Here is a 16,442-nt window from a genome sequence, read left to right as displayed (position 1 = left end):
TTTATGTGGTACTGGAACAAAGTTTTTCATGCCATTAAAGTCCCCTGTTACTAGTCAAACTTAATGCTTGTATGCAGTGGTTGGATTCAATTTTTTTTGCCAGTCGAAGAGTTATATTTTTCAGCCGGTTCTGTTACCAAAAGTCCATTGACAGTAACCTGTAATGCTAACCGGTTCGCTGATCTCATAAAATTTCGTGAGACGGTTCTACAGAACCGGTGCAAACCGGCTGAATCCCACCATTGCTTGTATGTAGAAGTTGATTTATTTCCATTCACTCATAGCCCTAGTTAGTGCCAAAAAAATTAACCTCGTTACAACAACTACACGATCTATATTTAAGTGTCATTGACAACGTATGATGCAATTGATGTAAAGCCATGTTTGCTGATGTCAGAATATTGCTGAATCCCTTTTACACAGGCACATGGTTTTTTACATTGTTATAAACCCTCACCCCAGTTTAATAGCACTTAGCGTCAGCATTTTTTACCCACAATTCAGCGTTTTTATGTCACACCTCTTACGACTGATAGCAAGACAGTCAACAGTGCGTTGTTTAAAACTTTATTTAACTCGACTATTTAAACACAAACGTGCGTAAATGAAGCGTGAAACAAAAAAGCGGGTAATGTTTGTGACGCCACAATGGGGAACAATTGCAACAAAGACTGTAAGGGTTCGTTAACATTTTGGGGAAAATGTTGAAAAGTTGAAAGCCACCAATTTTGTGTTTTCGAAAACGGCTCAGTAAAAACAACGAAATGAGGCTTTCAGTTTTTTTAGTTTTGTTACACCGAGGCGATTTGCATTTATTAAATAGGACATGGATTTACAAGCTTTGCAAGACACAGAAAATTGTGTTAAGCTCTTGCGATACGTTTAGCGTATATATTACATCATAATGACACGTCAGTTACGAAAAAGTCATTACATACGATATTAGATGTAAGTGGGTTTGAAATGGGGTTTATTTTTGCAGAGGGACAATGTACTTTATGACGTCACAGTACACACGTGACGAGGGGCATTGCGAAGTTTGGATCTTACACTGGTCTTTACACACGTGTTGTGTTATGGTACAACCCATAAACACTTTATTTGAAACGCCCGAGTTTCCGACGCAGTGGAAAACGGTAAAAACACATTTAAAAGGCACAAACAATTGATAAAATCCGACGTCGCAAGCAAGCAAACAATTCTTCTGTGTGAGTACTTTCACCGTGCCATTTGCGGTCGGGTTTAAAGTAAAATGGAATATCCGCTGAAATGAATAAAACACAATTCAAATTGAAACATGTCTGCACCGTGAAAATGAGAAAAAGGGGGACAAAACAATGCGTAATGGACAACAGGACTTAAAACACGGCAGCTAAATGTTGTATTGCAGTTCGAGTCAATGGCTTCCGTACTTAACGCGTTTGTAAACTGGCGATTCGGTTTTCTCAAGGAGAGCTTGAATTTTTGGTCGAATTTCGAGGTCTTTTGGTTTTTCCCAAGTAAAGGTATCTCGTCCGAAGTGGCCGTAACAGGCGGTTTTCTTGTAGACTGGTTTACGAAGGTCCAAATCCCTGCACAAAATGTATGAACGAATAAATTGTGGGTATTTCCAAAAGCATTCAAATAACATAAAAGTCTTTCAGAACAAAGGCTTCAGGCCAGAGGTGGACAACTTGCGGCCAATTGTTGTGCGGCCCGCAGAGACACTTGGATTTCAAATGTACTGACAAACGAGACCAATTATTATTTTTTTTGAGCCGATTGGTGCGCTGGGTGCTATTTTTCTGCGACCTGACAACATGCTGCATTGCTGCACCTTAGTTTATATGAAGGTGGGGCCCGTGATCTAATCATCGGAATTGTATTTGGCCCCACAATGACAAAGGTTGCCCACCCCTGCTTTAGGCTGAACAATTAGCCATGGCTATTTGAAATGTGCGCTTGATTGGAATTTTCTACATTGTTTCAAAGCTTGTTTTGTTTATATTTAGCAATATTGCGTGTGCGTCAACAAGCAGCCTGGCTTAACAGCAAATGACAACAAACAGCAACTTCTCGCAAACAGTGATTCAACAAACACACAAATTATAGTTCTTCAAGACAACCAAAAATGCATTCAAGTAACTTTTAAAACAGCTGTTTGCAATAATGTATGAGAATAAAGACTATAGTCTCATCCAATTTGAAACTTTGGTCGTGTACACAACGTTTTGCGTTTTACAAAGTTTGCGACCTGTTTGGTTTGTAAAATGCTGTGGGAAATAGTTTACAGGTGGTAGCCTACCTTGTATGTACTACATATAGATTATTTGAATTTTCACTGTTTGCTGTGTAAAAGTGATGTGCAAACCAGCCTAAATAGTTAAAAGGGTCAACTGCACGAGGTTGGTGAAACGAAAAACTAAGTTGGATAACACAGACATTTTTGTCATTTATCCGTACTGGATTTACTGGTCGATGATTTGACAACTTCGTGATAATGTAACGCGACATAACCGGAACGAACGTGCTGCTTTGTGACGACATAAAAGACAAGTTAATAACATACAACAATAAACGCCGTTTTAAATGTTCTGCATATTCATGCATATATTATCACATATTTTTGGGCCCTTTGTTTAGAGGTGAAAATATCATTTTGTCTCATTTAATGTGAACTATAACTAGGACACTGTTACAGTTTATTCGGAGATGTAGGGGCGTAAAAAGCATAAATTCCCCCTATATTAAAATAGCTATTGCATGTTATGAATATGGAACATTGTGATTGGCGGTTTATTATTGTCTGCGCAACTCATAATAATTAAATTGGTTTTTCCGAAATCAATTTATTCCCCCGTGTCAATCAGACAAAGAATAAAAACGAACAAAGTTAAGCATTTAAGGTTGTCAAGTTTAAGTTAGCCTTTTTTATGGGCACACGATAACGGAAAACAAAATCATTGTCACGTGCGCAAGGCCGTTATCCGATACTTTCCCACGTAAAATGAGAACATATTATTTACATGTTCAACCACTATAAGCAAAATTTCCCCCTATTAAGCACTACACAAGGAGTTGTACATGTTTAGGAATAGGTATTGTGCCATTGTACATATTACTAACAAAGGCACTGATGGCATAAAGTAGGTCGATTAAAACACCATCGAGTATCGACTGCCAGAGCAATGCAAACAACTGCATGGATTCATAACAAGTCGTGTTTTGATTGCACATGGCATGATTGCTGCTTATACCGTAACACTATGAGTAAAAAGATGTGTTTCAAGCGTGGATTTGCGTCACAGCTTAGCGAGAACAGATATTATCAATTTATTAATAATGGGAATTTTACTTGATTGATGCACTAAAAAATCGTCCTATTTTTTTCTTTTTTTGTCAAATTTTGCTTTAAAAAGTCGCAACATTGCGTGGTTTTAGCATGCAATAGTCAAAAGCATGTAGCTTTCAATTAAAAGATACAATTTGGGAACACTATACACGGACCTGAAGGGTAATTTAATCATAAACATTACTGCCAAAGAACTTGTGTGTCTACAATACATTACGCAGATGTTTCAACAATCACTGTTGTCATCATCAGTGCATGTACACCTGATACAATTTACTTATCATCGAACATAGTTTTATACTAAGCTCTGAAAAGCAATTTGGTCGATATTTTTTAAAAGTATTGCTTACTTGACAATAATTCCTGGTCGAAGATCGAAGTTATCATGGATAATTGTGAGAAGATCTTTGTCACTGAGTTTAGAAGTCCCGTATGAGCTTACATATACGGACAAGGGCTCAGAAATGCCAATGGCGTATGAAACCTGCAAGAAAAACATGTTAGAAGCGTTTTTCTACCATATCCCTTTATGCTAGCAACAGCATAAAATTTAAAGACACTAAAGATGGTCATGTCAAAAAGACTGGTCGACACATGAAAATACTAGGTTGAATTGGCCAAAATAGGTTAAGTACCACAAAGTTGTTTTTGTTGAAATGTAGTGTCCCTACTTTTTCACCACCCAAAACTAGACACCTGTAAGTGTTCAAGATGATTTTAAAGCGATTTAAGCATAAAAACCAAACACCACGAATTTCGTTTTGTCAAAAAAATGCAACTGCGCTACATTTCATGGAGTTTTATGTCTTGTGTAAACACACCAGGGTAAATAGTAAAGCCTAATCAACAAGCCAAGTACCATAAGTTGTGTGTTTGAAAGCAGTGGCCCTACATTTAAAAGCTACGTGTTAACACTCAAAATTAGAGTTTCAAGATGATTTAAAACTACGAGTTTAGCCACGTTGCACGTTGCAGCATGTGCACAAACACTACAACAGAAGGCAGACTAGCAACAGGTCGCATTTTTCACATCAGGCAATTTGACGTCAAGCCCCCTGCACACCTACATACGTGGGGACGATAAACAGGACTTCAATTAAGGTTTTTGCTTATTTTGCGCCTGTCAATCAACGATAAGGGGTTTGCACTGATGCAGGCCGCGTGTGGCTGCAGTCAAATACCGAAAGCAAATTTGTAGAGTCCCACGCTTGGAGTCTGCGAGTCTCGTAAACTGGTTTTTGTGTGTTCCGAGACCTGGGGAGCTGCTTAAATTGGAACTGTGTGTGCAAAGGTTGTGTAATGCCAAATGTAGGCGAAAAGCGAACTGCGGTTTGTTTGCAAAGCCATGAGTTGCAGAAACTTAATCATAAATTACAATCGGGTTTTTATTGCTTGTGCTTGTCATAAGGAGCTTTAATGTGTAATAAAAGCGAATGGTTTGCTAACCTTTAGTTGGTTCCTGTTTTAATAGCCTTAAATCAATTGCATCATACGTTAAGTTGACAATTGACAAAGAGGTTGATTTCGTTGGCACTAACTAGCGCAATAAGTAAGAAAAAAATCTCCTAACATACAAGCATTCAGTTGGATAAGTAACAGGGGACTCAAATGGCTTAAAAAACTTTGACCCAGTCCAACATAAACATATACAAAAATGGAGCGTCCTTATCATAGGTGAGCTCTCAGCCTGCCCCACCCAACAATTGTAGAGCCGTTAGATGACTACACTAGCCAATGCGGCCTATGTCTTGTCACCAGTTGCACTGATGGGGACTTACATGTCAAAAACAACGTGCACTGCCTGTAGCTTACTCAAGGTGTTCTTACCTGAACAAGGACACGACGACACAGCCCAGCCTTCACTAGGGATTTGGCGACCCATCGTGCAGCATATGCGGCCGAACGGTCAACTTTGGAGAAATCTTTCCCTGAAAAAGCTCCACCACCGTGGGCACCCCAGCCACCGTAAGTGTCGACGATGATTTTGCGTCCAGTGAGTCCAGCATCACCCTGTTGCAATAACACATTGGTTAGAAAGTTGTGCAAGTCTGTGTGTAGCAGAAGTTGTTTTGGGTGAAAATTACATTCGAAATTTGGCCTTAAATTGGTGGATGCTATACAACAGCAAACAATTTTCTTGCCATTATTAGATTTTGTTTACTAGTTTTTTTTTATTTTTGTAAAATTATAAGTCTAAATTAGAGTAATAACTCAATTCTTTTTGATTTCTGAAAAGAAAGTTTTCATTGGATAAAAAGATAATAGAGATTAAAGTAAATGTCAAAAGCGAATGGTTTGCATGATTGGAAAATGTTGGCATAAAATACTACGAAAAGTTTCAGTTAAAATTGAAATTCTTTTGCTTCTAAAACGCCCATTATAACTTAAGCAAATTGGTCTCACCAAACCCACAGCGAAGAAGAGAAAACAAAAATTAAACATGCAGAAGCTAAAAAAAACAAGCCACATGCAAAAGACAAACAATTCTGCGTGAGAAGCTAGGCCATTCGCATCACCGAGTGTTAATTGGTTAACCCACCGTTTTGCCCAAAATCCGACAACGAGACATTACCTGGCGCCAAAGTTGAGAGAGTAACAGATGGAAAAAGTTCTGTGTGCGTTTCGTCAAAGTGAACTCATCAAAGAGGTCAAACATGTTTGCCAAAAGGTATCACTCGATGTGTATTAGAACCTTTTATTTTCGACATCAACACCATACTACTGAATGAATTAACAAGTCTAAATGTACTCAAAACTAACGCTTCGTTTGCTGAGGCATGTACTACAATAAAAACAACAACCCTTAAATTCCCATCACCAAAAACTTCCAATTAGAAGCGAAACCGTTTTTCGGACATTTTTTCAAATTATCTGTACAGCATGTGGCGGTGATGTGCATAAAAAGATACGAAAAGTGAAGAAATCGGCAGTCTAAAGTTTGCGAAGTGAGCTTTTAAAAGTAAGATAAAAACTGCAGGTGTTTAAAATCAAATATTGTTAGTAATCCTTAAGCTTTTCCGGAATCAATATAGGTTTGATTTTCTCCCAGGTAAAGCCTTCTCTGCCAAAATGCCCGCATGCACAAGTGCTCTGGTATATCGGAGTTTTCAGTTTAAGATTCCTGCAAGAACCAAAGTAAAAAGGTTGGCAAAGCAGTCCTCGTCGCTAATAGACAACTACAAGTTTACCTAATGATAATTCCGGGACGCAAGTCAAAGTTATGGCACACGATGTCATGGAGTTGGTTGTTGCTGTATTTACTTGTGCCATAACTGTGAACGTACACCGCCATAGGCTCTGCTATTCCTATCGCGTACGCCACCTACAGCGCAAAAACGAACTCGTTTTGAAGGTGGTAGTATAGAAAAAGAGTGAGGGCATTTCATTAACAATCACCTGCACTAAGACACGTTTGCAAAGTCCAGCCTTCACAAGAGATTTTGCTACCCAGCGTGCTGCATAGGCGGCTGAGCGATCGACTTTGGAGGGATCTTTGCCCGAAAAAGCCCCGCCTCCGTGTGCGCCCCAGCCGCCGTAAGTGTCAACAATGATCTTGCGACCAGTAAGGCCCGCGTCTCCCTGAATAATCAAGTTTTATGACAACACAATCGCGGAGTCAGCAAAATCGTTTCCAGACAAGCCCAATACTGTTGCTTCACTCAACAAAAGGTTTCTTGTGGAGCAAAAGTTGACTTTTGCTTGACAAGTTCAAAACAAAGATGATAATAAACCCCTCGGTCAACAACTAAAGGGGCGTTGCTGCAATAAAGTCAAACAGAAATAGACGAGCAAATTAGCATTTAAAGAAGTTTGACAAAGGATGAATTGTATTCCCTCTACGAAAAGTGCCAAGTAAGGGAAACTTGAAAAGTGCTAGATCGTGTGTGAGCGTGCCAACAACTGTTTGCTCATGCAGAAATTCCCAGGACTTTTTATTGGTTTTACTTCGCAAATATTGGCACTAGTAGGCTAAAGGTATTGTGCAGAATTTAAATGGGTCTTGACATGACTTCTTATAACTTCTTTACAACGCTCAGACGGTCATGCAAACAGAGCCGTAAAAGAGTTAGCAAAATGAAAATAACCACAAAAGTGGGTTAAATGTCATGCAATGAAGTGGGATGAAAACAGAAAATGCTCAAAACAACAGATGAGCCACAGCAGTTTTTGCTCACAAGTACTTACCATTGGGCCTCCAATCAAAAATAGTCCAGAAGGCTGAATGTGGTAAATGGTGTTTTCGTCAAGGTATTCGTTAGGGACAACTGCATAGATCACCTAAAAGGAACATAGTATATCTTTATTATTAAATTCAAAACATTTTCTAGGTCAAAAAGCGTAAAAGTTTTTTTTGACTCTATTTCGCCTTTTCGCCTTTTTTACATTACACATAGACATTGCATTTTATGTGAACACGTTTTTACAGAATTTTTTGCCATACATTGCTCAACAAAAAAATTAACAACACACAAACCTTTTCCAAAATCTCTTTGCGCAATGTTTTGACATTTACACTTTCATCATGCTGTGTTGAGATTACAATTGTGTGTACGCGGAGGGGGATAACTGCTCCATCTTGAAGGCGGTGCTCAATTGTGACCTAGAGCCAAACATATTTTTAATATTTTTTTATGATATTTGTTAGTTGTCACATTCTAAACAGTTAACTTCAGTTAATGCAGACCACATTGGACCCAAATTGACCGGATTAGGTGAAGATCTGGATTTACTGAATCCAGTTTAACCAAGGTTTACTGTATTGGTTTTTTAATGATCTTAAAAGGTCGGTTTTGTTTTGCTAACTATATTTTTCTAATCAATAGTGTATCATAAGAAATGAATGTAAGTACTTGGGTTTTGGAGTCTGGCCTAAGCCATCCAAGAGTTCCATCTCTTCGGAGCTTGGACAGTTGGGCGTTAAGGCGATGTGCTAGCATGATTGTCATTGGCATGCATTCCTCTGTTTCATCTGTAGCGTACCCAAACATCAAGCCCTGATCTCCAGCACCAATGTCTTCTTCTTTCTTGCCAATGTGGACAGCATCAGCAATTTCAATACACTGCTGCTCGATGGCGATTAAAACATTGCATGTTTTGCCATCAAAACCTAAAAAACATGAAATTAAATTGGCAAAAAAATATTGCAACACTATAAACAATAAAATAGTTGTATTCTAACCAAGGATACTATAAAAGTATATTGGTTTTACTGTTTTACAGTTAAAAAAGACACACATCGATCATCAGTTTAAGCCTTGCTGTTGATGGTTTTAATCCATTACTGAAATTGTTGTTTAGATATCAGAGTACTACTTTTAACATACCCTTGCTGGAGTCGTCGTAACCGATGTGCTTCACTGTGTCCCGAATAACTTTCTGGTAGTCAATGACAGCTTTGGAAGTAATCTCACCACCGACCAAAATCATCCCAGTTTTTGCAAATGTTTCTAAACATGTATTTTGAGTTTAGATCGATTGCAGCAAATTTACTAAGAACATGTATGGTTAAAATTTGAAATTTCTGTATTTAAATCCAATAGGAAGACTAAGAAACATTCAGTCTGTTGAATAATGAAACTGACCACATGCAACTTTTGCATCTGGATCGATCGCAAGATGAGCGTCAAGGATTGCATCACTGATCTGGTCACAAAGTTTATCTAAAAATGAAAAAAAAAATTAATTAACCATTGTTATCCGCTGCAGTAGTTAAGACTTTATAAGTCAAAACAAAACACAAGAAAGAAAAAATAAAATTAATATCAGGAGGTTAACCATAGAAAGTGTAGTTTTTACCACTTTTCAAAGCGACTTTTTTCATTACTTGAGCATTTGTTACATTGCATAAGTATGTCCTAGATTTTTTAATTATTTAAATAAAACTGATACTTTTCACCACTTATCAAAAATGTTGTGCATTTTTTAGATACTTCAGTATTTTGAGCATATCTTTGTCTTGGTTTAAACACAATTACAGCTACAAATAAACCTAGATATATATTCTAGCAATGCCATTAGTTTGTATTTTGCTTATCATACCTGGATGGCCTTCACCGACAGACTCAGATGTAAAAAGAAATGTTTCATCAGCATGGTGACCATTGATGCCATTTCCGTTGATACCATTGACCTCCATTTGGGAATGTGTATGAATAAAATTCACCGAAATAAATAAAAACACCCTAAGATAGCTGAACAAAAAAAAAGCCTTATTATGTTGTCCAAGTAAAGTATTATTTAAAAGACACTAGTAGTTTTGTACTAAATAGTAAATCGATAAACAATAATCTAAACATTGCTGGACATAACGGACAAAGTTTTGGATAGTTTAAACCTATATTTGTAAGTTTAAAAGATTCACAAGTTGCATTTAAATAACAATCAGCTGTTTCACACTTTCCCGCGCAGAAGCACATGGTTACCTTAGTGACTCAGCACAAAAAAATACCCAAGTCACCTTTTCTTTTGACACGCCCAAAAATCATATTTAGCAAAATAAAAATCGTCCAACTAACACTAATACTGAATTATTGATCATTTTTAACCATTTCCACAACATAAAACACCTAAACTTTTGCCAAAAAAGCCGTAAACAGCCTCGCACAACCATGCTTGCTTGCGAGCAGTAACTGAGAGGGCCGAAGCATGGACTCGCCTGCTTATATAGTCGCAACGAACTGCTGGACCGTGGCATTTCAGGAAAGAAAAAGGGCAGATTTCCTCCCTCAGTTTTGCCTTTTCTTTCGCGTTAAGGCGTATTATTTCACTTAGTATGTCCCTTGGTGTGATCATTTTTCAACCAGATCTTACATTTTGCGAATTTTCCTTTAGTTTTATTTGATTTAAGAAATAATCAAAGCCACACAGCATTGGATAAACTGATTTTGGCGCGATTGATTCTCTCTTTTTCCAGCAGTGATTAATATCAGAAATGCACATCAAATTTTTACAATCTGATTGTGTTTTTTACCAGTTTGTACCCCTGACAATGTTTTTTGGTAAATATGTGAAATTTTTTTGAATTATTTGCAGTAAATTGGCCTGAACAGTTTTCCAAGTACTACAATTCTCAGACGCGATAGGGGTTCTCTGAAAGTAGGCGTTGCTGGCTGCTTTCAGAAATCCTGCAGCGCAATTTTAAGCAGCACATGCATTTGCATTGCAAGGACGGTTAATGAAAATATGCTTAAATTTTTTTTAGCCATTCTATGCTAGCAAAATAATTATTTCTAAAGTACGTCAAATTTACAATTTCCATATTTTCTTTATGGGCCGTTGACACAATGAATATTAATTATTGTTGAAAGGTACCTTAATCAACACCTATAAGCTGCTAAGATGCAAAACCTTACCACTTTGTTGCAAAACTGCCTCACATGCCATACTGTTACGCAAAACTTACGCTTAAAAGACATTCCCTAGCATATTGCAGAATAGGAAAACCATTTCCTGAACCGTTACAACGGATGTATGTAAAACTTATCAGTTTCCTTTCTCTTGTGCTGTAAGCCAAGAAAAAAAACGAACTAAGGCAATTCGTTTGTACAGCCATGCATTTTGCATATTAACCCTTACAAATGCTTTCAGTTTAGTGATGAAGGAATTTACGCTTGCAAAACGTCTGCTGATGTCGATAAATAGGCTACCGTCTTGCTGCTCGCTAGATAATATAACTGCACAAACTCGCATGACTGCCATAAAAAAACGCTGAATATAAATAATATAAATATAAATAATTTCACAGCCATTTATACATGCTATGCCTTAAGGCCTTAATAATGGTGTAAACAGCACTTATAACTGCTTGTAACTTACTGCAAGCTTGTTGCTTTTTCGTACGGTGTGATCAGTCGCGTAAAACAAGTTTATCACGGTTATATGCACTCGAATAGATCTATTCTTTCGCAAACTTACTAAAGCAAATCGAGAGAACTTTAATCTTTAGATTTTATCAAAACGAATTCTTAATTCGATTTTGCGAAATTTTTCATCATGTCATGCTTCGTTTTATGATGAAATGTTTCACAGCAAAAAGGAATTTTCCGAATGTACTTAATTGTTCTGTTAAAAACAACATAATTATATGCGATTCGTCATGAGGTTTTTACTCGTTCAGGTTAATTGCTAGTGGGTCGTAAAATGCTCGTTTTTTCCGTTTGGTCGTTTTTCTGATGCGGCAAAACCGTGGTATTTTTTCAAAACATGTTTATTAAGGAGTTAAACGTTTTTATTTTGCTTGCTGGGTTGACAACGTATGAAAAAAGAAAAATACATACCATCAACTGCTGTTTATAACACGTATGGTAATTGTACCATTTCACTCTCTTGTGACCTTTACTGTTTTGCGCTCCATAACGTTTCAACGTTGCGCAGCTATTTCCGACTTGGTGATTGTTTTAGTTTAATTATGTCACTATGTCTTGTTTCACCAACTTGACTGAATATTTTTCAAAGCAGACACAAATACAAATCAAGTTAATGTCTTGTTTAAGGAACGGAAAACTAAATAAAACAAAACCGTATTGCCCAATGCAAGATAAGCAATTCACACGGTTTCTTATCTAAAACCAATTGATTCTTTGTATGTGCGATCTTTTAAAACCCTGCTAAGCAAGATGTAGCAGATGTACGAAGTGGAATCTTTCCATGAGGGAATTGGGTAAATTTTTACTCTTGCGAGACACCTACTGGCAAGATTTGCCTTAGGAAATGGACTGCACTGCCTGTACCAAGCAAAGTATATTGAATACACAAACCTCGTTTCTGTTGTATTTTTTGACAATGTTTTAACACAGCACAGCATAACAGCAATCCGAATAAGTTTAACAAAATTGTGTAAAAACATGTTTTAAGGCCCCAAAAAGATGTATTCTCTCGTGGGTTTTGTCAAAAGGGTAATTCACGAGGTTTAAACACAAACAGAAAAAAAAACTGTTCAAGAAAACGAAAAAAAAAATCTTATTAGCTGCTCCGCTGGTTGAAATATTTTAAATTTCATTTTTTGCTAAATAACTTCCAAACGTTGTTTGCAGTTGGCTTTTATAAATTATGATACAAATATTTCGCCACGTTTTACACAGCTGTAAAAACTTGGCAAAATTGCCGAAGGCCACCAATTATGAATCATACGCCTTTAGGTCTTTTTCGGTTTAACTTGGCTTTTCACGTTGCAAGTAGTTGAAAAGGCGTTTGATACGGCTGGGTTTGCTTAAAATTTTTATATGTTTTAGTTGTGTACTTTATCTGCTAAGTTGTAGAACGAGAAAAAATGGAGTTAAGCCTTTTGCAGAGAAAAGATAGTTATTAGAGGTTTGAAATTTTTAATTAAACAGTGGCCCGCTAAAATACTTTGATACAGCTCTAGCACTAGTGCCAGGAAGAGACTCCATTAATTATCAGTTTGTTATTTTCTGCAATCTAACAATGGGCCAAGAATTACTTGCGAAATAGAATTACTTGTTAACTCAATGCAAGCGTGTTCGGTGCACAACAAAGTATACAGACAACTTGTGCTAAATGAACGTCTAATTATGTTTGTAGCGCGTTCGCGATAAATGTCTCACACCTCTCAACCAGTTCAAGACCCATTAGTTAAAAAGGTAGCAAACTCAAACCTTTAGTACCACAGACTCGGTCTGTGTTTTTCGTTTTGCAATGCAACATAAATAATATGGATTTCGTCGATATAATGGCATCCTCAGGTCTTATTCAGACACATTCTATTTGTTTTAGTTTACTATGATTATCCGTAACTTAAATCGTCTGTATATTGAGCACACGTTTTGGTTCAGGAAGATTTATGTAAAGGAACAGTTTTTTGTTTAAAAGGTGTAAAGCTGCATGACCTTTATTTTGCGATTTTGATCTTTTTGTGGACAACTTTTTACCTTCTTTGCCCTACGGCGCCGAAGTAAAAAAATAAAGATTGCTTTAGTATTTTCAACTTTTCTTGTTGGTTCATTATTTGTGATATTTAATTGTTTTTGCCCCCCGATACCTATAGCTAACGTAGTTGGTAACTTGGCAACTGTTTTAACAATGGATTTTGAAAAGATGCGGCTCTTTTGGATCACTTTGCCCTTTCTTCTTTTGTATCTCTGTCAATCAACTTCAGGTCAAGAACCGGACAATTTCCTTACTTGCACAGTTGGCTCAAAAAACGTCGACAGTTTTATGATTCGTAATTTTAACCCAAGCCACCAGGGTGAACCTAAACAAAGGGGCCTTCCAGGAAAAATGGGCCCAGCAGGGGAGTCGGGGTCAAAAGGTGAACCCGGAGCCCAAGGAATTAAAGGGGAAACTGGTGCTGCAGGCCCAAAAGGACCAGATGGCAAGAAAGGCGAAAAGGGCCAGCTTGGATCAACTGGACCCCCTGGGGTAAATGCAGTGGGTACCAAAGGTGCGGCTGGAGCCAGAGGTTCGCAAGGTTCTAAAGGTGCGCGTGGAGCTCAAGGCGGAAAGGGACCAATTGGACCAAAAGGTCAAGCTGGAAGCAAGGGCAGCCGCGGAAGTACTGGAGGTTCTGGTGCGCAAGGCACAAAAGGTCAGAAAGGTCAACGTGGATCGCAGGGAGGCGTTGGGAGCAAAGGTGCCACAGGATCTCGTGGAGCAAAAGGTTCGCAAGGTCCTGTGGGCCCCCGGGGCATTAAGGGCGCTCTTGGACCCAAGGGTCCGCCTGGATCCAAGGGTGCTACTGGAGTTGTGGATGCCAGTCAGCTGAAGGCAATTAAATGTAGGTTTGCATTTTACTTACAAATAATCTTGCTGAAAACTGATTATGGTACATTTAATTTGCAGCTCGTCTGGATCGTTTGGAGAAAACAGTGTGTAAGTATCCCAAATTTCATTGGATATTTGTAAAATAGGGCACATGACCAACTCAGAACTGATTCTTACAACTCGAACTGTTGGATACTTGTTTATCAAAAACACTTTAGTTTTTTAACCAACTTGTTTGCTGTCTATTAGTCTGGCTTGAATATAAGCAAACAAAACGTTAAAGGTGCAATGCCTCCACGTGGTTGGTGTTGCAAATATTCCACGTCGAGCCTTATAGTCAGGGTTGCCATCGACTTGAAACCAAAAATAAGGACAACCGAAAAATTAAATTTTCATACGAAACAAAACAAACGTTTTTGAACAAATCTTTGCATTTTTACGTGCCGTGGCATATCATATGCAATATTTGGGCAGAAACAATCTGTTTCAGTCACTTCTTGTTCGTGGAAAATACTTCGTGCATCTCACAACAGCTCAGGTCTAGGTTTACTTTCATTTGTAGCAGAAATTTTACCGGTAATTGTTGAAAATAACACAAAAGAAGGACTCAAAAATAAGGACAATTCTTAGAAATAAGGACAATAAACTTTTCTAAGACATAGCCTTTCAAAATAAGGACAAATCTTAGAAATAAGGACGGTATGGCAACCCTGCTTATAGTATTAAAACAACGTTGTTGCTAAAGATTTAATTGCACTTTTGACATGACATTTAAAAAACACGTCATCTTTACAGCTAATATCACGGATAGGTTACGTGCGTCATACAAAGTAGCCATAAAAATGTGTTGTCTAGGTAATAGTTGTAACAGAATTAAAGGCTAAGTGGGCCCAAGTTAAAGGCCAGACCTTTTTAAAACTTGAAATTAGACATGAAATTTGTAAAAAGGAAAAATATTTACGATGCAAATGTGGCATATGTAGAACTCTCCCAAATTTGGCTCGCTTTTACGAAAACCTTAAGCCTTAATCTGACCCGAAAAACACTGCCTGACTTACAGCTGCGACTGGTACCCCGTCAAATCGTAGAACAATAAAGTGTTATATTAGAGGGCTGGCATGTATACTCAGACCCGAACTCACCACAAACAGACAAACTCCAAGCTTTTGTGCCAACTTTTTATTAAAACATTTGGTTTTAAATGAGCGCAGATGGAAGTTGGTTGTCTTGGAAAAGCTGGTCGTCTTGCAGTAGCATTTGCCCAAGGTTTCGAACAAGGACACGGGTTTGTTCGGGTCTGAGTAAGACCTGCACTGGAGCTTCCGTACAAAGTGAACCTTGCGGCGGGAACCGGCCTTGCCTCGATGATTTAAGTAATGTCCAATTCTGCGATAAATTAAAAATTATAAGTAATACGTTTGCTGTAGGCAATTTTCTCTCGGATTTTTTTGCGTCAAAGTACGCTAGACCAGGGGTGTCAAACTCGTGGGGTGGGGGGGTCACATTGCAGTTTGGAAATTATGCCGAGGGCCGCATGTGATTTTTAATCTAGTTTTATACACTTAAACAACCTTTTCGCTCTGACGGAAGCATTGCAGATCCTTATTTCACCAACAGCCGCCATATATCTGCTGGTTTTTGTTTTAAAATTACGGATGTAGAAAAAAGGTTTGTATCATTCATATGCAATCTATTGACGCCCCATAAGCCCAGATTATTTTTCAACTTGATGCATAGTTTGAGCTACAGAATGTGAAGATCAGTTTTAACTGTTTATTACGTCATAATCTATATTGTGACGCTTTCGTACCTGTTTTTTCGCATAGTTTGCACACAAAAGGCTGCAAAAAGTCTGACGCATATGGCTGCTAAGCTGGTGATCTCTTTTCAGTAACACAAAATTTGTTTCGGGCAGTTTGAAAATCAAAAGTTTTGGCAAAGGAGTTTTAATTACATCACGGCCACCAGTACATATATTTAAATTTGAACGTACGGTCGCAGGTTGCACACCCTTGACTGAAACTTTGAGGAACGGTTTAATTACTATCGTTTTTATTTATAACATATGAATTTGTACATATAAATTAAATTTTGGTAAACGTCTGTTTAAATAATAGGTTTCACTTTAAACAGTTAGAAAAATTTATTATATTAGATAAAAATCTGACAAAATACTACAATTGTGGTTGACTGTTCGTGGGCCGCATTGGGGGGCTTCGCTGGCCGCGAGTTTGACAGGCCTGCGCTAGACTATTTATTGTCATGCTACTGTCACAAATCGTGTAACGCAGCAATATGTTATCTTTTAAATCTCACACAAATCTGTTTTCTCTGCAGGATTTCCGTTTAGACTGGATGGACCTCCTCGATTGCAATAGCGAATAAACTAATG

The 16,442-nt window shown here is 37.8% G+C and overlaps 2 protein-coding genes across 3 annotated transcripts; one reads left to right on the top strand and one right to left on the bottom strand.

Moving 5' to 3' along the window:
* Positions 1-551: 551 nt before the first annotated feature.
* Positions 552-9,553, bottom strand: LOC145232021 (S-adenosylmethionine synthase-like). 2 transcript variants are annotated; one of them, XM_080096511.1, is made up of 9 exons: positions 9,371-9,551; positions 8,914-8,991; positions 8,656-8,778; positions 8,182-8,438; positions 7,806-7,931; positions 7,517-7,609; positions 5,159-5,341; positions 3,682-3,815; positions 552-1,571 (listed from the first exon to the last, which is right to left on the bottom strand). In XM_080096511.1, the coding sequence occupies exons 1-9, from the start codon at positions 9,465-9,467 to the stop codon at positions 1,397-1,399; spliced, it is 1,266 nt and encodes a 421-aa protein (XP_079952637.1). In that variant the 5' UTR covers positions 9,468-9,551; the 3' UTR covers positions 552-1,396. The 2 variants fall into 2 exon arrangements, with proteins under 2 accessions (XP_079952637.1, XP_079952638.1); XM_080096512.1 differs by lacking the exons at positions 552-1,571; positions 3,682-3,815; positions 5,159-5,341 and adding exons at positions 6,013-6,452; positions 6,520-6,653; positions 6,728-6,910 and having other exon boundaries at positions 9,371-9,553.
* Positions 9,554-13,300: 3,747 nt separating this feature from the next.
* Positions 13,301-16,441, top strand: LOC145232020 (uncharacterized). Its single transcript, XM_080096510.1, has 3 exons — positions 13,301-14,063; positions 14,129-14,158; positions 16,388-16,441. Coding segments are annotated over exons 1-3 (726 nt in total). The 5' UTR covers positions 13,301-13,369; the 3' UTR covers positions 16,390-16,441.
* Position 16,442: the final 1 nt, after the last annotated feature.

This window comes from Phallusia mammillata, chromosome 6, assembly GCF_965637545.1.
Source record: "Phallusia mammillata chromosome 6, kaPhaMamm4.hap1.1, whole genome shotgun sequence".
Taxonomy (NCBI): Eukaryota; Metazoa; Chordata; class Ascidiacea; order Phlebobranchia; family Ascidiidae; genus Phallusia; species Phallusia mammillata.
The sequence above is the reverse complement of the archived record's forward strand: the minus strand, read 5'-3'. Positions and strand labels throughout refer to the sequence as shown.

Excerpts from the sequence above, each read along its gene's own strand:
- LOC145232020 (XM_080096510.1), top strand. The coding sequence starts at position 13,370 with ATGGATTTTGAAAAGATGCGGCTCTTTTGGATCACTTTGCCCTTTCTT. Across the intron at positions 14,064-14,128 it reads TCAGCTGAAGGCAATTAAAT|CTCGTCTGGATCGTTTGGAG; the intron begins GTAGGTTTGCAT and ends TTTAATTTGCAG.
- LOC145232021 (XM_080096511.1), bottom strand. The coding sequence starts at position 9,467 with ATGGAGGTCAATGGTATCAACGGAAATGGCATCAATGGTCACCATGCT. Across the intron at positions 7,610-7,805 it reads GCAAAGAGATTTTGGAAAAG|GTGATCTATGCAGTTGTCCC; the intron begins GTTTGTGTGTTG and ends TGTTCCTTTTAG. Across the intron at positions 5,342-7,516 it reads TTTTGATTGGAGGCCCAATG|GGTGATGCTGGACTCACTGG; the intron begins GTAAGTACTTGT and ends TTATTGCAACAG.